General features: G+C 36.2%; 4 protein-coding genes across 7 annotated transcripts; all 4 read left to right on the forward strand.

The window, feature by feature from the left end:
• The first annotated feature begins 37 nt into the window (after window positions 1-37).
• On the forward strand, window positions 38-8,142 carry LOC105265214 (laccase). 2 transcript variants are annotated; one of them, XM_011302611.1, is made up of 9 exons: window positions 38-177; window positions 5,141-5,405; window positions 5,680-6,241; window positions 6,304-6,508; window positions 6,644-6,831; window positions 6,905-7,100; window positions 7,174-7,392; window positions 7,480-7,704; window positions 7,799-8,142. In XM_011302611.1, the coding sequence occupies exons 1-9, from the start codon at window positions 60-62 to the stop codon at window positions 7,939-7,941; spliced, it is 2,121 nt and encodes a 706-aa protein (XP_011300913.1). In that variant the 5' UTR covers window positions 38-59; the 3' UTR covers window positions 7,942-8,142. The 2 variants fall into 2 exon arrangements, with proteins under 2 accessions (XP_011300913.1, XP_011300912.1); XM_011302610.1 differs by lacking the exon at window positions 38-177 and adding an exon at window positions 4,884-5,031.
• A 330-nt stretch (window positions 8,143-8,472) lies between these two features.
• Window positions 8,473-11,750, forward strand: LOC105265217 (L-ascorbate oxidase-like). The gene is made up of 9 exons (XM_011302614.1): window positions 8,473-8,786; window positions 8,882-9,146; window positions 9,234-9,795; window positions 9,912-10,116; window positions 10,415-10,602; window positions 10,653-10,848; window positions 10,918-11,136; window positions 11,215-11,439; window positions 11,519-11,750. The coding sequence occupies exons 1-9, from the start codon at window positions 8,672-8,674 to the stop codon at window positions 11,656-11,658; spliced, it is 2,115 nt and encodes a 704-aa protein (XP_011300916.1). The 5' UTR covers window positions 8,473-8,671; the 3' UTR covers window positions 11,659-11,750.
• Window positions 11,751-13,196: 1,446 nt separating this feature from the next.
• Window positions 13,197-16,845, forward strand: LOC105265220 (laccase-1). The gene is made up of 9 exons (XM_011302619.1): window positions 13,197-13,294; window positions 13,361-13,640; window positions 13,712-14,273; window positions 14,516-14,720; window positions 14,786-14,973; window positions 15,099-15,294; window positions 15,373-15,591; window positions 16,063-16,293; window positions 16,550-16,845. Exons 1-9 carry the CDS (start codon window positions 13,243-13,245, stop codon window positions 16,699-16,701), a joined length of 2,085 nt encoding a protein of 694 aa, XP_011300921.1. The 5' UTR covers window positions 13,197-13,242; the 3' UTR covers window positions 16,702-16,845.
• Window positions 16,846-17,303: 458 nt separating this feature from the next.
• LOC105265219 (L-ascorbate oxidase) lies at window positions 17,304-20,230 on the forward strand. 3 transcript variants are annotated; one of them, XM_011302615.1, is made up of 9 exons: window positions 17,304-17,388; window positions 17,446-17,725; window positions 17,782-18,343; window positions 18,401-18,605; window positions 18,687-18,874; window positions 19,043-19,238; window positions 19,426-19,647; window positions 19,707-19,934; window positions 20,001-20,230. In XM_011302615.1, the coding sequence occupies exons 1-9, from the start codon at window positions 17,343-17,345 to the stop codon at window positions 20,150-20,152; spliced, it is 2,079 nt and encodes a 692-aa protein (XP_011300917.1). In that variant the 5' UTR covers window positions 17,304-17,342; the 3' UTR covers window positions 20,153-20,230. The 3 variants fall into 3 exon arrangements, with proteins under 3 accessions (XP_011300917.1, XP_011300918.1, XP_011300919.1); XM_011302616.1 differs by having other exon boundaries at window positions 20,030-20,230; XM_011302617.1 differs by having other exon boundaries at window positions 17,782-18,301.
• Window positions 20,231-20,472: the final 242 nt, after the last annotated feature.

Here is a 20,472-nt window from a genome sequence, read left to right on the forward strand (position 1 = left end):
ATGCCCGGTAGAAAGCACCGATCGGGAATCACATCGAGTTGAAGAAGTGGTGGTAGAAGATGGAAATTGTGGTGGTGGCAGTAGGTTGTGCCGGTTGGTTGCAGTCTCATGTACCTGCTCTAGGCCATGTGCTTCTCAATGGAACACCGATTGAACTTTTCAGTGGTACAGTCATCGGTAAAACTTTTTTTTTCAATAAACAATTGGCGATTTTCTGCAAAAAAAAATTGACAAACCGTTTAATTAAAAAAAGTAACAAACCGTTAATTATAAATAATTCATTATTCAATTGGACTGTTAGGGGTTTTAGACGCTCCCACCGAAATCGGGGAGAGCAATGAGCCTCGCGGTCATTTTGCACTCTACTTTCCTAATTACTTAATTCATTATGAATTAATTATGAATTAATTATATTCCTTTAAAAATTATTTATGAAACTTTTTTTATTACCTGACAGTTGACAACTCCATGGAAAAAAATTAACCAATTCATTCAGTATAAACAATTAATGAATTGTAATGATTAATTATTCATTTTTATTTAATTATTAATTTATTATATCCCCTGGAAAAATTAATTATTGGAAAAATTTCTTTTTTCATAAAACGTTTGACATGTTCATCCAAAAAATCAACAAGTTCATTAATTATGAATAATCGAGTGATTCTGATGATTAGTTATCGGGTTTTACTGAATTGTTAATTAATTATATAAGAAAAACTGTAAAAATAGTTCTGCTGTACTATAATATACCCTTTCGGTACATGTGCAGAAATTATTCCCTCGCGAAATATACCATTTACCGTTTTCCCACGAAACTCTCAATACCAGATAGTTTTCCTACCGATCAAAGATTATTTTTTTTAACGAGATACCTGCAAAAAACTGAATAAGAATTTCACGAATTAAAAAAAAAATCTGGATTCTGCATTTCTCAACGGCCGCCTCGGGGAGTCAAGGCCGCGATTTTTCTGGCTCCATTCTCTTTCATTCCTCGCATGTTTATAAAATAAACGATTCAGCGAAAAATATCGCATTATCATGTGCTGATTTTTCCGTTAAATAATAAACCAAATGTTGAAATGAGATCGTCTCACAACAATGAGGTACACATGTTCAATCAATATGGAAACAGAAAATTCGAATGGAGTGGTTGCAAACCGGATTGCAGTCCCGGTTAAGGAATTTTACTCAACGACAAAAAGATGCTGCAGCCTGATGCATTCAGGGTTTTCAGCTCACGGTCAATCTTAAATACCAAATGGCATCAATTTCCCTTTCACTGAAATGGATCCACACTGAATTGGACATTAACCTTGGAGGTGACTCTCATTATCAGATTGAAATATTATTCACTCGTTCATTTATGACAGGACATTTTCAGACGATCCTTCCAATAAATTTTATAATAATAGGTACTGAGGGAAAAAGAGGCATAGAATTGTTTTTAGACAAATAATTTTTTAAATAAAAAAAAAATTAAATGTCAAATTCAAAAAAGGAGTGCACGTTCTGCCCCAAAAAAAAGTTTCTATAGTTTTCAATTTTTGTATTAAATTCATAATATATAGTATTATAATATATTATATATATATTATATCATGATATCATGATTTTATGATTATATATGATTCCTTTATAATAATATTAAAATTTAAACAATTAAATCTCTCATTCGTTGTGGATATTGAGGATATTTCACGTGTTTTAACCGTAAAAATTTACAAACCCAAAAATTTGTTTATCGGTACATATCAAAAGGCTGAAAAATAAGTAACAGTGTAAAAATGATGGATATTAACGGCGAATATAATAAAAGTTAATCCTCGATTTAGTATTTTGAATGAGAGTGAAAACAATTTCGCGTAGTTAAATATAAAAAAATAAAAATCTAGATTTAATCATCACGTCACTTTCTAGTGGAGCACCAAATCTCAAGTGCAACCAGTACTTTCATTTTTTAAAGAAACTAGTGACCGTCTGACAGAATCAAAATCCGGCTTTCATTCAAGAAATAAAATGTCAAGTGATCACGTGCCACAGTGGGCAGTTATGACAATATTGACAGTAGCTTATGATTTAAACTCATCTAACAACTCTACTGTTACAATTGCTCTTTCACATATACTCTCGATTTATTTAGAATGACTGAAGATGTCAAGTACTCGACAAGTGCATCACCACGGTGAGTCACACTTTTTTTGAGGAAAAATCCAGCAGAATTTCTTTCAGATATTGTATTTATCAAGAGACTAATCAATTTACAAGTCCGTAGAGTTATGATGGGGATAACATTATCATTTAATTTGTCTTCCGATAACAACATTTGCAGAAATAATGAAACTCATTGAATAAATTTCCATTCTGCTTTTCACATAACGAAGGAAAGAAAATATCATTTCATTCAAAAAAAAATATGATATTGCAAAAAATATTGCAAGAATAAACCACATGATATCACATAAGCAAATATTCGATGAGAAAATGTTGATAAAAAATTAATCAGTTCTGCTAAACTAATTAACTTTCGAATAATAAATAAATAAATTTACTTGGCAGAAGTCATAATATTTTCAGTTCAAGTTTTATGATAAATTTTTCATTGATGTTTACCTGGAGTTGTTAATACTTTTCTTACAAGTTGTTGGTGAGAGGCTGAACTATATTTTGGCATTGCTCCACAGAAATACCGTTGATGACTGCCAAAGGATTCGCGTGTTCAACTATTCGTATGACGAGTGAATGTAAAAGAGTTGCAGGGGAAACTACGCGTTCACCTCCCCAGAAATCCGGCCACAAACATGTACACCAGGTGTATCACTGAATCACGTCACAATTGTTTAAGTGAAAAGAAATTCAATTACACGAGTCATTCTTCAAGTGTTCATCATACGGGTTCATATAAATTCAAATTATCATTCAATAATTCCTTTCACTCCATCACAAAATGTCATTTAACTATTTCTTCATTGATGATTGATCTACATAATAATATAGTTAAACTATTCATTTTCTGCGGGAAATTCTTTCCCTTCCAATTCAATATTGTATGTTCTTCTGGAAATTCCTGTAACTATCAAATTATTGTTTATTTTTTTTAACTGAGGAATAATGTAAAATAATAAATAATTCATTTCCAAAGTTGCACTGGAGCATTTGGAAATATTTCCGATTTTTTTGCTGGACGGAAATTATTTCTATTGCTTACGGTTGTCATTTCTTCACAAATTTATAGAAAATCATTAGTGAAATACTATTTTTCGAAACTAGGGAGGTAAACCGGGAATTGTTTTCCACATTGTGAGTTATCGGTCGAGTCGAGGAGAGATCGGTAAGCAAGTGTGTAAGAGGTTTTCTTATCGTATGAGATGTAATCCTTGGGTTTTAATTAGGACAATAATTGCATTGACGATCTGAATTTTTCCATCGGATATTCCAGATCAGGATCTGATCAGTTACAAAACAATATGAAAATTCGATAAACCTCAATCACTTCGAATTTTATCCCGATCAGTCGATATAATCGTTAACAGAAGAGTTTGACCAAAACTTTTTCTGTTTCCTCATTTTTCCCGTTTCGCCAATTAATTCGTCATCTAGTAGTGAAATATATGTGAGAGTCATTAATCGATGAAAAAAATTGATTTGATAAAAAAGTCGCTTTTATCACCAAAAAATCAGAGATTAGAGTTATCGCCGGGGGTTAAAAAATGATTGCCGCTGTAAATGACACACAGTAATGATGTTATATAGAAAAAAACATCACAATAAAAATTAACAGTCCAATAATTATAGAACTTAAAATATCATGAACTAATGATACTAAAAATAAAAATGATAAAATCGAAACGAATTATTCCCACAGACGTAGAAGTACTACAGAAGTTGTAGAGTATTTTCGAGATGTTGCATACGATGATCAATAGTTATTCATTAATTGATCATTACCAAAGTACTCAAATAAAACCTCAACAATAAAGAAATTTGAATTGTGATGTTTTGAATGTGTGTCAGTTTTACCAATAACATTTCCCACTGATATTTTTACGGTATCATATTATTATTTAATATTTCGTTTGAAAAAGTTTAAAAAATCCTAGATCAGACTTCCGGGGGCGCGTCCACAATTATATGGATAGAAATGACAAAATATATGCCATGGCACATATATGTCATAATTCAAGGACTTTGCATTGTACTTACTGTTCATCCATCAGATAAAATTTTCTTGATTTTTATTATTGAATCAACAGGTAGAATCTTCCGTATGAAGATCAATTGATTACTCCAAAATACGTAATATTTGTTCTCATATTTTTCCAATCTCCACGAAACAGTTAGAGTTAATTAAAATTACATAGAAATAATCTAAATTTATTAGGTAATAATAATCTCTTGATTTTGGTAATCAACATAGATTTCCGGTCTATCCAGATTTATTTTAATTTTTCAATTATTTTCAAAAACTTTTCTTCCATTTTTTCTTCTTCCTTTTTTTACTTTCTTTTTTTAAAAAACATTTTTCCATCAGTACATGCAATCATCCAGAAATAACCGAACGTAATCTTTTCCCGATGTTTTTTTTACAAAAAAAGTTATTTTTGTGTTATTCTGGAGAGATAGATTTCATTATCAAGTTTATCCATAACTCAGCAAAAAATGCAACATCCTGGGATCCCTGTAAGGCGACTTTTATGAATCCAAATATTTGTGCGGTAAATTTGAAACCGCAGTGGGTGGAGCTTGACGAAGAGATTAATTGTTAACTTTTGGATGAAATTTATTATATTTATCCCACAATCAAGTGTATGTCACTGCACAATTTATTATTGCCAGTCGTCTTCCTTAATTTATTGTGGCAGAATCTGAATAAGACGGGTTTGTGGTTGAACCTCATGAACAGATCCAGTCTGCATTTGATAAAAGAGCGAGCATCTTGGAAAATTTATTTTGTTCCGCTATTAGACTTCATTACAATGAAAATCTCGTTAAACTACTTCATCTTATGGGGTCTATCCCTCCTCAATACTGGTAACAGCAGTAAAAAATTTCCATTTTAAAGCAAAACATAGTTGTGACGCGTTTTACTAATTTGTTTAACATAATACAATATAAAATATAAAATAATATGATATAATAGTTTACAGCAATCAGACTATCCGCTATTACTCAAGAGGTTCATCCCAATGGAGAGTAATCAATATCACCGAAGCCCGTCGTCCTCAGCCCATTTCGGCCATGGCCATGAGTGATGGGGCCCAGGAGCCCTTGACCTATGGAGCCTACTACGGAGGCATAGGAAGATTATCTACTCCTGAGGAATGCGCACGTCCGTGTATTCTTGGAGCTAGACCATTGAATTGCTACTACCACTTCACTGTCGAGATTTATCGAACTCTAGGCGGGTAATTATGACCCAGAAACTCATTGAATTTCCAAGAATTTTCCTTATCTACAGAATCACTTTCCTCAACCGATACAATGCGCAGAGTCCACCGAGTTCGGATAGTTGATGGGAATCCCCGTATTCTCTGCCTTCTTCTCTTCATGCGCATTTGGACGCGTATAACCTGTTCTAGATCTAGCGTTTGAACAATGACAAAGAAAATGAATGTAAAATCAACTCAAGTTGATTGGAAATCGAAAATAAATGGTTATTTATCTTTTTATTGTTTTCAGTGCTTGCAGGATTTGTCGACCATCAGCCAACATATCGTTGAGCAGTAACTGCCAATGTATTGAGGCAGATGGAGTAGATAAAGCTGGGCTGATGGTAATCAACAGAATGTATCCAGGACCTTCGATCCAGCTGTGTGTTGGCGATCTCGCCATAATTGATCTACACAATAAAGCCATCGGCACAGGTATCACAATACATTGGCACGGACTGTATCAAAACGATTTTCAGTACTACGATGGAGTACCTTTTGTCACCCAATGTCCCATATCCCATGGATCAACATTTCGTTATCAGTTCCGTGCCCAGAACCTTGGCACACACTTTTATCATGCCCACACTGGAATTCACAAATCGGATGGTCTTCAGGGTGCGCTAATAGTTCGACCACCGAAAGAGTTGGATCCAAACCAAGACCATTACGATGAAGATAATATTGATAATATTATTTTCATCAACGATTGGTTTCATGAATCGGCTCTTGATCACTGGCCTGGCACCAGTATACGAAATATTGGACAAGTGCCGAAGAATCTTCTCATCAACGGAAAAGGCCAGTGGCTGGTAGGTGCCCCGAATTGCCAGCAGAAACCTTTTTAGTTTATTCTATTTACCACTTCTTCTAGGATCCCGCCACTGGCACTTACACCACTTCACCTCTTGCTGTCATCAATGTCAACGGAAACCGTAGAATCAGATTTCGGATGATCAACAGTTTGAGTTGGACTTGTCCTCTTCGCTTTTCAATTCAGAATCATAACTTGACGATAATTGGTACTGATGGTGATGATGTGGATCCACAGACTGTCACTACCATCACTTCTTTCTCCGGTAATTACATTCAAGGTCGAAGATAGCTCTCCTCAAATAAGATTGTGTTATGTTAGACCGGAACTCGTCAATCCCATTAATTAGGTTCGTTTAGCCTATATGGATCACGCGATTTTGATAAAAGAACATTTTCAGCGGAACGTTACGACTTTGTTGTAAACACCGATCAGCAACCTGGCACCTATTGGATCCAAGCTCGGCTAGTAGGTCCTTGCACGTCTAGGAATATCTCCCAGGTCGCACTATTTCATTACCTTGGAAGACAAGTTATGACACCGCAAATAACTCGTCCAGTTGGCAATCCGGGGCTTCCATTGGGAGTCGTAAGATATCTTCATTTGGAAACATAAATCCAGTATTTGATCATCGTTATAAGTTTTTTATCTCAACTTCTAGGTGTTTAATGAGGAGAATGAAGTATGCGCAGGTACGAATACTGATGTTGTCTGCATGAAGGACCTACAGACAACGAGTGCAGTTGACAGGAGAATTCTAGCTGCTAGGCCAGATGTTAGTATATTTCTGCCATACAATTTCTATGTATACAGTGACGAGGAGCTGTTTCAACCGAGAAGCTATCCACACTTTCAAGGTACACCTCAAGACCTTTATTTCCATTGCGCTGATTATTTAGGAAGTTAACTTGTTCTTTTCTTTATTTCTAGTGCCAACTGGTGGTAATGGCTCAGTCGCCATGATTTCCGGTATTAGTAATACATTTTCAGGATCGCCATTTCTCTCGCAAATACGTGATATCCCACGTAGAAAAATTTGCAATGGAAGTACTAAACCTGGAGGGTGTCGCCCTGGAAAGCCATGTTTCTGTTCACATGTTGTTGACATACCTCTCGGTGCAGTGGTCGACATTATCATGGCTGACACGGGTAAATTTGAAAATAGATGTCAGAGTAAATGTTTCTCGCGTACTTCAACAACAACTCATTGTCGCTCGTATTTTTTCTCTGTGAAAGCATCCACTGGAATATCTCATCCGTTTCATATCCACGGTTATGGCTGCCACATGATGGGTCAGGGTCTTCTACGAGATGTACCTCTCACGGAACAAAATAAATTTCAAGCTTTACAGCTGCATCAACGTTTTTACAACACTTTCCATGAACGACCTGTTGTCAAAGACACTTTACCCACTCCAGCCGGTGGTTATAGCATTTGTAGATTCATTGCCAATAATCCAGGTAAAAACGTGAATTACTTCTTCTTTTGGTTAACGGATGAATTAATTAATACCCTGATGAACTCCTTTTTTCATTTTCATTTATAATTTTCTAGGGTACTGGCTGTATCACTGCCACTTCATGTCGCATTTATTAGTTGGAATGGAATTGACTTTCCACGTGGGAAGACCGTCGGATCTTCCTCCAGTACCCAGGGGATTCCCAAGATGTGGAGATTTTACACCGAGAGTTTCTTAGACGTGGATGCTTTTTATGTGAAATATTTCGATTATTCCAATTGATTGTTACTGATATTTTTGAAGATAATACATAATTTACATGGGGACTCTCTATTCGCGAATGATATTATCACGAATATATTGCCAGGAGAATCGAAGAAATTGTGAAGAAAATTGTTTGATGATTTTGAAAAATAAATATTTGGTTGAATTATTAAAATTATTAACTTCAATGAAATTTCAATGAACAGTCCGTAAAGTTTTCACGTAATGTGAATCCTAAAACTCAAATTTTCATCATTCGTCATCATGCGCATGTGCGTGAGTAGCAAGGAATATTCCATGATTAAATGGAGTTACAAAGATGAATTATTCATTCAGTTACATTGTTTATATTATTGATAAAATCGATACGGATGAAGGAAATGATTAAGGTGTTTGAACTCAAACATTTTCCCCTCATTAGGAGATTATCGAAAGGATTAAAAACTCATCAATTAAAAAATATCTGATAACTGATGCAGATTCATATAAATTCGTGTGGAGCGTGTCATTTCTTGAGTCCTCTAGGGCAATCTCCACAACGTATCATCTCAGTTTTTTACGATTTTCTGGACTATTGAAAAACAGATGCAATTGACATTGCATTCAACAAGAAATTATAAAATATAATTGAAGAACTTGCAGCTCTGATTATTCGATTACTTTTTCCACGCAATTGAAGAAATTGTCATAATTATATTTTCACTATGCAATTACCCACTGGATTATCATTTTCCTTGATTTTTGTAATTGTTCGGGTTGGATGCATTGATAACGGTAAAGACAACGGAATGAATCAGGAAAATTTACATGAAGTTCATGGTGAGTCATTACAGGAATGGACAAAAAATTGAATTAAAGTTCGAATCATTCTATATTATTATATAGCTAATGAAAAATCTCAATGTTTCCGACAGCTCGAAGTGCTCCTGTCATCGAGTGGTATTCGAGAGGTTCGTCAATATTGAAAACAATGGAAGTTACGGAGAAGGATCCTGATGCCGACGTACCCGTTGAAGAAAAATACGAGAATCCTCATGTCCCTTTAGAATATGGAGTTCATTACAAAGGTTTAGGGAAATTGTCAACACCGGAAGAATGCGCTAGAAATTGCAGACAAGGGGCTTGGCCTAAGAATTGCTACTATCATTTCACAGTGGAGATTTATCGAACTCTCGGCGGGTAATATATCACGCAGGTTCTGAAAATTCTCATTGAAAAATGAGAAGTTATCGGCAATAACTCCTTAACTGCGATTCTATTTTCCAGTGCATGTACCTTATGCGAACCAACAACGAATACATCATTGAGCGCAGACTGTCAATGCATTCTTGGAGATGGTGTTGACATGGCTGGTATCATGGTAATCAACCGAATGTATCCAGGACCATCAGTTCAACTATGTGTTGGTGATCTTGCTATAATCGATGTGAACAACAGAGCTATTGGTACATCCATATCAATCCACTGGCACGGAGTCTATCAGAAAAATTATCAGTACTACGATGGTGTTCCTTTTGTCACTCAATGCCCAATAACTCAGGGATCAACATTTCGATATAGGTGGCGAGCACAAAATGCTGGAACTCATTTTTATCACGCCCACACAGGTCTCCACAAACCTGATGGTCTTGAAGGTGCAATCATAATTCGACAACCAAAAATCGAGGATCCAAATAACGAGGATTTTGACGATGATCACTTTGATAATGTCATTTTTCTCAACGATTGGTTCCATGAGTCAGCCATTGACCACTGGCCAGGCACTACTGCCCACAATGTTGGTCAGATACCGCAGAACATTCTTGTTAATGGAAAAGGACAGTGGCTTGTAGGTTTAATTATCTGTTAATGTGGTCATTAACAGATGATTATCAAAATTATCTTATGTCATTATCAGAATTCATTTTAAATGGATCTTAAGAAATCTTTCTAAATTCTTTTCAGGATCCCTCCACCGGTAATTATACCAATTCCAGACTGGCGGTGATCAATGTCCAGCCTCGCCGTCGTATCAGATTTCGAATGATCAATAGTTTGAGTTGGACATGTCCCATTCAATTCACAATCCAAAATCATAATGTTACACTCATTGGTACTGATGGTGAAGAGGTGAAACCGAAAACTGTCACAACTATTACATCATTTTCCGGTAATAATATCCGTCAAATCATTGCGGTTATATTCGTAGAAAAACTGACAAGTTTCACCACAGAGTTTCCATCTTCTTCAGGCTGCAGTTTAAATTCTCTTGGATTTATTCTTTCAGAGTTAGAAATTATGCAGTGGGATTAAATCCCCGAGAAATTTGAATGCATTTTTTAAAAAACCCATATCGTAGAGAAATTTTAGAGAATTTCAAGCGCAGTTTCAACGAAATGCTATTGTTTTTACATCAATCACAGCCTTTTTGAGTTCATAACTGTATATTAACAAAAAGTTTTCAACAGCGGAACGTTATGATTTCGTTCTTCACACAAATCAGCCGATCGGTACCTATTGGATTCAAGTGCGGCTAGTGCACTCCTGTTCATCGGATAAAATTACACAAGTTGCTGTACTGCGTTACACTGGCTCAGAATTCGAAGTTCCAGCATCAAGAAGACCTCGTTATGATCCAGGATTGCCATTGGGAATTGTAAGACAGCCATAATTGCTTCTGCAATGATAATCCTAACACTTTTACAGGTCTTCAATGATGTGAATCGAATATGCGATGATGGGGATCCAAATTTTGTCTGCGCCAAAGATCTTCGAACCGCTGATCCAATCGATGAAAGAATTCTAGCTCCCAGGGCAGACCTGACATTCTTTCTGCCCTATAATTTTCATTTATTCACCAATGAAGAGCTGTTCAAGCCAAATACCTACACACAATTCTTAGGTAACTCGCGAATCTCTAGAAGCAGAAAGAGTTGTTTTTTAAATGAATTGCATTAAATTTTTTTGACAGTACCGATTGGGGGTAATGGTTCAGTCGCGATGATTGGAAGTATCTCAAATATATTTTCTGGATCGCCTTACATGAGTCAGATTGCTGACATCCCACCTGAGACGATCTGCAATAGACATTCTTTACCGGACAGATGTTCTCCAAGGAAGCCTTGCTTTTGTTCACATATTGTGGACATACCACTCGGCACAGTCGTAGAAATAATCATGACCGATTCTGGTGAGTTCTCTAAGAGGCGGTTACCAATCGAAATAACAGAGCTCGGTTCAGAACTTATTCCTTGTTTTATTTATTAAGGTGAAAACGGATTATCCCATCCCTTCCATCTTCACGGCTTTGGCTTCCACGTAATGGCGCAGGGGCGATTGAAGGATGTGAATATTACAGAGGATAATAAACATTACGCTCTTAGTCTTCACCGGAAGGCTTATGGAGATTTTAGAACAGAACCACCTGTCAAAGACACTCTAGCTGTCACAGCAGGAGGATATACTATTGTTAGATTCATAGCTGACAATCCTGGTAGTTTTTATCTTCCATTCATACTAGAATTTCTATTACAAGCTAAATATCATTTCTACTATGATTTTTTATTTCCTAGGATATTGGCTACATCACTGTCACTTTATGTCACATTTGCTAGTGGGAATGGAACTAGTTTTTCATGTGGGAGACGACGAGGACCTTCCGCCAATCCCCGAGGGTTTTCCTAAGTGTGGAGACTTCAAACCACGAGCTTGATTTTTTCCGGAAATCCTTCCTTCTAAATAACTTTTGTTAATTGCTGAACTTGCTCTTATAAAAAATTGATACTTTCCCTCGAGGGGTAAAAATTGTTTTCATTTTCCTTTTGGTACGACGCTGTTGATTCAATACATGGAGTCGAAGGGGAATTTGTTAAAAGAATTGTCGTGAGAATAGTGGAAAATTTCTGGAAATTTATGTGACAATTTTGTGTCAGGAATTCAATTTTTTATGCCATCGGTGCCCGTAATCGCGGATTCCAGGCGCAATGACATAAAATTTTGTGTGAAACGCATAATATACTATTCTAGTCGTCCTTCTGCGGTTCGTTTTGCGAGTGACTATAATTTTTCTAGCGAATTTATTTCCGACGATTCGTTCATTGCGAAAATGTTGTTCCAACATATTATGACAACATTATGTTATCAGGAAAAAAAAAATGGAAATGACAACTGGTTCATTCCTTCTCTCGAGAAAGGATAGTAGGGAAAAAGAATAATTGAAAACAGTATCTTAAACACCGTGATCATGAAATATTTGAGAGCTTTGAAATAACAACTGACGCACAATTTCTTATACAAAATTTAACAAAAGATCCTTAGAGAAAAATTTTCCCCAGCATTTCCCAGCCTGATGCCATGGGGCACTCCCCAAGAACAATGCAGAACATTCCCCAATATAACCATCGCCCTTGATATTATCCCCAGAATCAAATGTCCAGACTTTTCCCAAATTTTAAGAACTGCCATCGTGGATGATTTTTTCTGCATTTCCAATTGAATTTTACGATGACCAGGATACATTTCAATCCCAGAAACCAATCATAAAAACTTCCTTAGGACCTTTACGACATAATCCTTTGCCGATGCCTTTGTCTACCATGAAGACGTCCAGGTCAACCAAGGGTCAGAACCCATGCCAAAACACTGATCGGAAAGAAATAAACCATCTAAACACCTCCTTTTCCCTTCTACACGTATCCGCCCTCTGCCATTTTCACCAATGAAACAACGAGAATTTCCTCCTCCTCAAAAATTACCAACTCCAAAGTCTGTTACCAAAAATCTGATAAAAGGGAGAAGAGTGAGTTATAACGACAAGGTCTTTCTGACAACATCGAATCGAAATTCCAAGTTACCTTTTGAGAAAATATTAAAATAACAGTGAGCCTTTTCCATTGTGTGTGCAGTTATTTATCCCATCAGTGAGACTCTATGATAATGATTGGACCAGTTGTGAATTGTTTGTAAAAAAAAGGAAAAGAAAAGTGGAAATGACTTTAGTCATTTATTCTTTCGAGTGAAATTAATTTTGTAGCTCGAAAGTGTCCCTGGTCAAGCATTCATTACGGACACAACAACAACATTATTGGTGGACTTCCCACTACTCTTTTCATTTTCCGCCTGTTGAAGCGTTTCAAGTAACGTAATTTCCGTACAAATAGGTCGTTAAAAGATATTGACCACAATAACTCATATTTATTCTTGCTTCTTGAATACCAAACCTATCGTCGAACGTCACTGCAGTATAAAAAGTATAAACTAGCTGACAAAGTCGTTGCACTTGTCAACGGATCACAATATGAAAGACTCTTGGAATTTCATTATTATATGTCTTCTCTCCACCCTATGGAGTAAGTGATTAATAATAATTAATTCAAGATCATAACAATATCTCTTCACACTCATTTAATTTTCAGCTTGTTACGATGAAAGTCATGCGGCACAAGGATCTTATCGGGTTTATTCACGAAGTGAAGGAAAATACAGAGACGTGAATTTTACTATCGCCGACGTACCACGTATCGGAGATTCATCCGAACAATTGTTAGGAGCTGGGAATGAACAGCAGCAGCAGGGCAATGTTTTTCTAGATCAAGCATCAACACCAGAGGAATGTGCCAGAGAATGCAGAGCCGATGAGCCCCCAAGAACCTGTTACTACCACTGGACAGTAGAATACTATCGGACATTGGGCAGGTAATTATGGTAAAAAAAGATTAATCCAATTAATTGACTGTGTGATAAATTGATCTTTCCTACGGTTCCAGTGCGTGTGAATTATGTGAACACACGACAAATACTTCTCTCACAAGTGACTGCCAATGTATCCTAGCTGATGGCGTGGAGATGACAGGTGTCATGGTCATCAACAGAATGTACCCAGGTCCCTCAATTCAAGTTTGCCTAGGTGATCTTGTAGTTGTTGATGTTGCCAATCACGCTTTTGGCAGTGGTCTCACCATTCATTTCCATGGAATCTATCAAAATGGATATCAGTACTACGACGGTGTTCCTTTTGTCACACAATGTCCCATAACGTTCAGATCAACTTTCCGATACAAATGGCGTGCACAAAATGCTGGAACACATTTCTATCATGCACATACAGGTCTTCACAAGCCTGCTGGTGTAGAAGGTGCTGTTATAATTCGTTCTGTCCGAAAAGAGGATCCCAGCAATGAATATTACGATGAAGATGGATTTGATAATGTTATATACATTAATGATTGGTTTCATACTAATCCTATTGACCATTGGCCGGGTACTGATGTACGGAATATAGGACAGATACCTGATAATTTCTTGATTAATGGCAGAGGCCAGTGGTTTGTAAGTATCTGGAATTAGCTATCATAAAATTGGATAGTTTCATCAATCGAAAAAAAATCAAAGTTTCAACTGCAGAATTTATGTTGCAAGATAATCATAAATCTAATAGTTGACGTAAAAGGCAGGAGTAATAGTTACAGTCGAACTTTGTATGATTTGTCAAGTACAATTTAATTATGCAAGATCATAGAAATTTTATAACTGTATTCGTTGAGTCAGTTGATAATTGTTGTTTTTTTTAGAATTCTACAAGCAATAGACTGACGGATACTCCACTCGCCGTCATCAACGTGGAGCCCAATCGACGATACAGGTTCAGAATGATAAACAGCTTGAGCTGGACTTGCTCTATTCAAATGACAATTCAAGATCACAATATGACGATAATTGCAACCGATGGTGAAGCCATTGAACCGAAGGTCGTGCAGACTATCAATTCTTTCTCAGGTATGATTCGTTGTTCAATTAATCATTGGGACTCCAGGGGAATCATCGGATTCTATGATTTGCAGCTGAACGCTATGACTTTGTCTTGACGACCGATCAGAAGATAACGTCTTACTGGATTCAAGTCAGAGGGTTGCAAAGCTGTGCGGACACCAAAGTAGCACAATATGCTATCCTTCGTTATTCTGGTGCACAACTTAAGGAACCAGAAGGAGAGAGACTCACGTATGATCAATCCTTGCCATTGGGAATTGTAAGTTATATCCTTTATGATTGCTGGATCATTAGCATAAACCCGGTCTTCTAATTCTTCTGCCTAACAGGCAGCTTAAAATGGTACATGAAGATAAGATATCCTTACCCTTCGTTGCAATCTAGGTTTTCAATGATCCTAATGAAGTATGCGAGAATTCATCAGAAAATCTAGTCTGCGTAAAGAATCTCCAGAGCGCAGCGCCAACGAATGAGAGAATCTCACAAGAAAAAGCGGACATAACGATATATATTCCTTTCAAGTTCTATCAATACACGAATGAACAATTATTCAAGTCGAATACTTATAAAAATTTTGAAGGTAATGTATAGTAGTGATGATGTTTGGGAAGGATTGAACTTTTGAAACTGGTCTTTTAATTTCAATTTGTGGTTCTAGTACCGACGGGTGGAAATTATTTTGTTTCACTGTTACAAAATATTTCGAATGAATTCGGGGCATCCCCGTATCTCACGCAGATGCATGATATTCCACCTGAAAGAATCTGCAGCGGTGACGAAGTACCTAAAATTTGTAAAAAGGACGAGCCCTGTTTCTGTTCTCATCTTATTGATATACCACTGAACAGTGTTGTGGAATTGGTAATGGTGGACGAAAGTAGGTTAATTTTACATTTTACATTCCCACGTGGAAAAACCTAAAATCCTAAAAATATAACTGAGATATAGTTTCTTGCCGGAATCATATCTTAAATATATGTAACTTATAATTTGAATATATATTTTATCTTTATGAAATATATCTATACAGATATATTCAAAATATAGAATCCATTTTTTGGCAGAGGTGTACGCGACGTAGATCCGAATATAATTAAAATATATTTCTGAATATATATTTTTATATATTTCCTATAAAATTCCTAATTCAATGATTTAAGGACTCATTCTTAACGACAGTAACATTAACTGTTTGAACCAAATAATTGTTAATAATATAATTGTTTCAACAAATATACAACATTACAGATACTATCTATAAAAAACGAGGGATGAACGGCAGAAAAAATTGTTCTCGATGGATAGAACTTAACTAGAGACAGGAAATAATCATTTTTTTTCCCCGCAGATCCACTCGGCCTAGCGCATCCGTTTCACCTTCATGGTTACGGCTTCCATGTAATAGGTCAGGGAAGCTTTGAATCTATGGGGATTTCAGGTGGAGTGGATAGAAATAAAGCAATCGAATTGGATCAAGCAGGACTATTGATCCGTAATTTAGATCGTCCACCGGTAAAAGATACAGTTGCCACTCCTTCAAATGGCTACATCATTCTCAGATTTTACGCCGACAATCCGGGTGAGAATATCGAATATATATCTCAATTACAATTGACTCAATTATTCTTCATTAATAATTCTGATTAGGTTTATTATTCTCACGAAAAATAATGAAGTAGCAAAATAATGACAATTAATTAATAATAATTACAGCAATAATAATAATAAATAATAAAAATGGCTAGGGCTCTAGCCACTTATTCGCATTAATATGCAAAATGAAAATTATTTTACGTTTCTGTTTGAACAGAATAAATAATCTTTTTTCTTTTCAGGGTATTGGTTGTATCATTGCCATTTCCAGTCACACTTGTTAGTTGGCATGGAGATGGTATTCCACGTCGGCGACAATAGCAATCTTCCCCCGATTCCAGATGGATTCCCAACATGTGGAGATTTCAAACCCAGTGTTTGGGAGTTTGATTGAGATATCCAATTGAAAATTTTCTGTATGAATTTTGAGGAAATTACTGTTCAGGTTTCTTCAATTTTGTATGGCACGCATCTGTTGCACTTCGATGAGCCTCAAATTATCTGAAAAATTACGGAATAATGCAATGAATATGCAATATTTTCCTCTTCTCTAATCCTTGAATTATGTTCGCATCATTTAATCCTCGAGAAAAATTATCTAATTCTGATTGTTATGTATTTATTTCATGAAATAATCTGATACATCGAAATTAAAAATACATTGTATGTAAAGAAATCAAGAAATTGGACATTTATTATTATAAATTCCCCTGAATATTTATGAATGAATGAAAAAAAAATCATAATGAATTCATTCATTATACATGAAAGGAATTCATTATATACAAAACACTCCACGTGGTCACAACTTGAAAATCATTGCGGAAAAATATTGTCTGATTTAATGCAATGCAGTTTTTTTAACGGATACAGTTTCGCTTTCGATTCAGCCACCAATTGCGCGCGTGTAAAAAATCTATAAAAAAAAGTCTATCTAAATCAAGAAATTTTTTGAACTGCGTTTACGATCTACTCACTGACATTTCACCTGTGACTTGCACCGGCTCAAGACACTGAATAGCTTTCATTCCAAGAATGACGTGGAATGAAGTGATAACATCCGTCGTCTGTATTTTGTGCAGTATGTACAAGACAATATTATCAATTAATGCAGCTATTATCTTAAGATTACTTTCAGTTCTACACGAAGGGAGTCGCGGAGCCCGAAGTTCTTATCAAGTTTATTCAAGAACAGACGGAAAACACAAAATAGTGAATTATACTATCTCAAATGAGTTGACCGAGGAATTAATGCCGACGGAAAAATGGAAAGACCAGGGTAAAGTTCTCACAGATTATCACGGTGATTTGTCGAAATTATCAAATCCAGAAGAATGCGCACGGGAGTGTGAAAACGAAGAGACTCCAAGAATATGTTACTATCACTGGACAGTAGAATATTATCGCACCATGGGCCGGTAATTCATTCACAATTGATGAAATTTGATCTTTGTACTTATCCGAATTGTTTTAGCGCTTGCAAATTATGTCAACCTTCGACCAACACCTCCCTGACCAATGATTGCCAGTGCATCCTAGCAGATGGTGTAGAAATAGCAGGAATCATGGTCATCAACAGAATGTACCCTGGACCCTCCATCCAGGTGTGTCTGGGAGATCTTGTTGTCATAGATGTCATCAATCGTGCACACGGTAGTGGTCTCACCATTCATTTCCATGGAATTTATCAGAATGGTTATCAATACTACGATGGAGTTCCCTTCGTCACACAATGTCCAATATCATTCGGTTCTACTTTCCGATACAAATGGCGTGCACAGAACTCTGGGACTCATTTTTATCATGCCCACACCGGTCTTCACAAGTCAGGAGGTGTTGAAGGTGCTATAGTAATTCGCTCAACGAAGAACATGGAAGTTAATGCCAAATATTATGACGAGGATGGATTCGATAATGTCATTTTTATCAGTGATTGGTTTCACTCTGCTGCCATGAACCACTGGCCAGGTACAGATGTCAGAGATGTGGGACAGGTGCCAGATAATTTACTCATTAATGGCAGGGGAAAGTGGTTTGTAAGTTTATAAAGATGATGGTAATTGATCGCGTGTCAATACAATTTGTTGTTTTAGAATTCCACAGCTAATGAAACGACTGACACGCCACTGGCTGTCATCAACGTAGAATCCAATCGTCGTTATAGGTTTCGAATGATAAACGGCTTGAGCTGGACATGTTCTATTCAAATGACAATTCAAGATCATGATATGACATTGATTGCAACTGACGGTGAGGCCATTATTCCGATTGCTGTTACTACTATTAATTCTTATGCAGGTATTCTTCGGTATTTAAATAATTTATTTAATGATTTGTATTTTTAACGTAATATATTATCCGCGGTTATTCATTATCTAGCTGAACGCTACGACTTCATCCTTGACACCAGTGGAGAAGTCAAATCGTATTGGATTCACGTCAGAGGATTGGGCTTCTGCAAAGACAAAAAAATTTCTCAATATGCAATTCTTCGTTATTCTGGGTCACAACAGGAAGAGCCACAAGGAGAGCAACCCACATATGATAAACCTTTACCATTTGGAGTGGTGAATTATCTCAATCTGCATCTATTGTTTTGGAACTCGATTAACTCAAAATCGAGTTCGTTGACGTTAAGGAAAACCAAAACTCGTCGTTTTGAGAGAATTTGAGAAACATTCTGTTTAGAACTTTTACAGGGATTGCATTATGATTTCCCATTAATTTTCTTGTAGATTTTCAATGAAGGAGGAGATGTCTGTGAAGAGTCATGCGCTGGAAAGGTTTATGCAAAGGATCTACGAAGTGCAGAAGCTGTGAATCAGCAGATCATACAGAAAAATGCTGATGTAACTTTATACATTCCCTTCAAAATCTACAAGTATTCCGATAAAGAGCTGTTCACACCTCATACTTATAAAAATTTTGAAGGTACATCATAATGAAAGTCTTACGTGCATACAGAAAATAATATTTTGCGCAATTTATGAAGTTGACACATGACAACACGTTGATGTTTGTAGTACGTCTTTCTTGGTGGTCTACAAACCCAGTTGATGGCCTATTCATTTTCGTAACTTGTTTTTTGTAATTGTTTTGTATTAATTTTTATTTTCAGTTCCACTGGGTTCCAGGGGTACTTATGTCGCACTGCTCAGTAATTTCTCGAATGAATTTCCAGCCTCTCCGTTTCTCACGCAAAGACATGACGTTCCCGCCGGAAAAATTTGCAGAGGCGACGAACTCTCCGAAATTTGCAAGAATGAAAAACCTTGTTTTTGTTTTCATCTACTGGACATTCCGTTGAATAGTATCGTTGAAATTATAACGATTGATGAAGGTAGTATATATTAGCTTTTGAATAATCGATGATAATTTAAATTCGTTTGTTTGCCTCAGCGCCGGACAAGATGGACCATCCATTTCATCTCCATGGTTATGGTTTTCATGTCATGGGGCAAGGAACTTTCGAATCTATGGGAGTTTCAAGAGTAGATAAAAGAAAGGCTATGGAATTGGACAGAAAAGGGTTGTTGAAACGTAATTTTGATCGTCCCCCAGTGAAAGATACTTTAGTGACTCCCACCAACGGATACGCTATAATCAGATTTCTTGCAAATAATCCAGGTAAGAATACCAAATATATCTAAATAGATGCTGGGCAATCCAGATAAAAGAAGGATATATTTTTAGGGTACTGGCTGTATCATTGCCATTTTCAGTCCCATCAATTGGTGGGAATGGAACTAGTTTTTCACGTTGGAGATGTTCAGGATCTGCCCCCAAAACCCACCGGGTTTCCAACGTGTGGAGATTTTACACCAAATGTTTGGGAAAGTGATTAATATTGATACACATTCATATTGCTCGACTATCCGCAATATTGAAATGTTGCAATTACCATTTTATCATCGTTACTATTAAAAAATATATACACATATTTGTTTTGTTAATATTTTGGAACTATTTTGTCTCTGAACTTTTTTCGAATTTTAAAAATCGAATTTTCTCATCAATCAATCATTCGTTTCGTATACATTATTGACGCATAGATGAGGAGCAATTGTTCAAAGCTGTGAAAAAAATAAAAATGATGGAAAAAATATTTATCTTCGATCCCGGGATGCGACTTTTGAGTTAGAAAAATAAATTTTTACGAAATTGA

The sequence above is a fragment of the Fopius arisanus genome, unplaced genomic scaffold (assembly GCF_000806365.1).
Source record: "Fopius arisanus strain USDA-PBARC FA_bdor unplaced genomic scaffold, ASM80636v1 scaffold00028, whole genome shotgun sequence".
Lineage (NCBI taxonomy): Eukaryota > Metazoa > Arthropoda > Insecta > Hymenoptera > Braconidae > Fopius > Fopius arisanus.

Bases quoted from the DNA above. Each gene is read 5' to 3' on its own strand.
- LOC105265217 (XM_011302614.1), top strand. From the start codon at position 8,672: ATGCAATTACCCACTGGATTATCATTTTCCTTGATTTTTGTAATTGTT. The intron at 8,787-8,881 runs GTGAGTCATTAC...TGTTTCCGACAG, and splicing joins AAATTTACATGAAGTTCATG to CTCGAAGTGCTCCTGTCATC. The intron at 11,440-11,518 runs GTAGTTTTTATC...TTTATTTCCTAG, and splicing joins ATTCATAGCTGACAATCCTG to GATATTGGCTACATCACTGT.
- LOC105265220 (XM_011302619.1), top strand. From the start codon at position 13,243: ATGAAAGACTCTTGGAATTTCATTATTATATGTCTTCTCTCCACCCTA. The intron at 13,295-13,360 runs GTAAGTGATTAA...TTTAATTTTCAG, and splicing joins TCTTCTCTCCACCCTATGGA to CTTGTTACGATGAAAGTCAT. The intron at 13,641-13,711 runs GTAATTATGGTA...CTACGGTTCCAG, and splicing joins TACTATCGGACATTGGGCAG to TGCGTGTGAATTATGTGAAC.
- LOC105265214 (XM_011302610.1), top strand. From the start codon at position 4,896: ATGAACAGATCCAGTCTGCATTTGATAAAAGAGCGAGCATCTTGGAAA. The intron at 7,101-7,173 runs GTACACCTCAAG...CTTTATTTCTAG, and splicing joins AAGCTATCCACACTTTCAAG to TGCCAACTGGTGGTAATGGC. The intron at 7,705-7,798 runs GTAAAAACGTGA...ATAATTTTCTAG, and splicing joins ATTCATTGCCAATAATCCAG to GGTACTGGCTGTATCACTGC.
- LOC105265219 (XM_011302615.1), top strand. From the start codon at position 17,343: ATGACGTGGAATGAAGTGATAACATCCGTCGTCTGTATTTTGTGCA. The intron at 17,726-17,781 runs GTAATTCATTCA...GAATTGTTTTAG, and splicing joins TATTATCGCACCATGGGCCG to CGCTTGCAAATTATGTCAAC. The intron at 18,606-18,686 runs GTATTCTTCGGT...TTCATTATCTAG, and splicing joins TACTATTAATTCTTATGCAG to CTGAACGCTACGACTTCATC.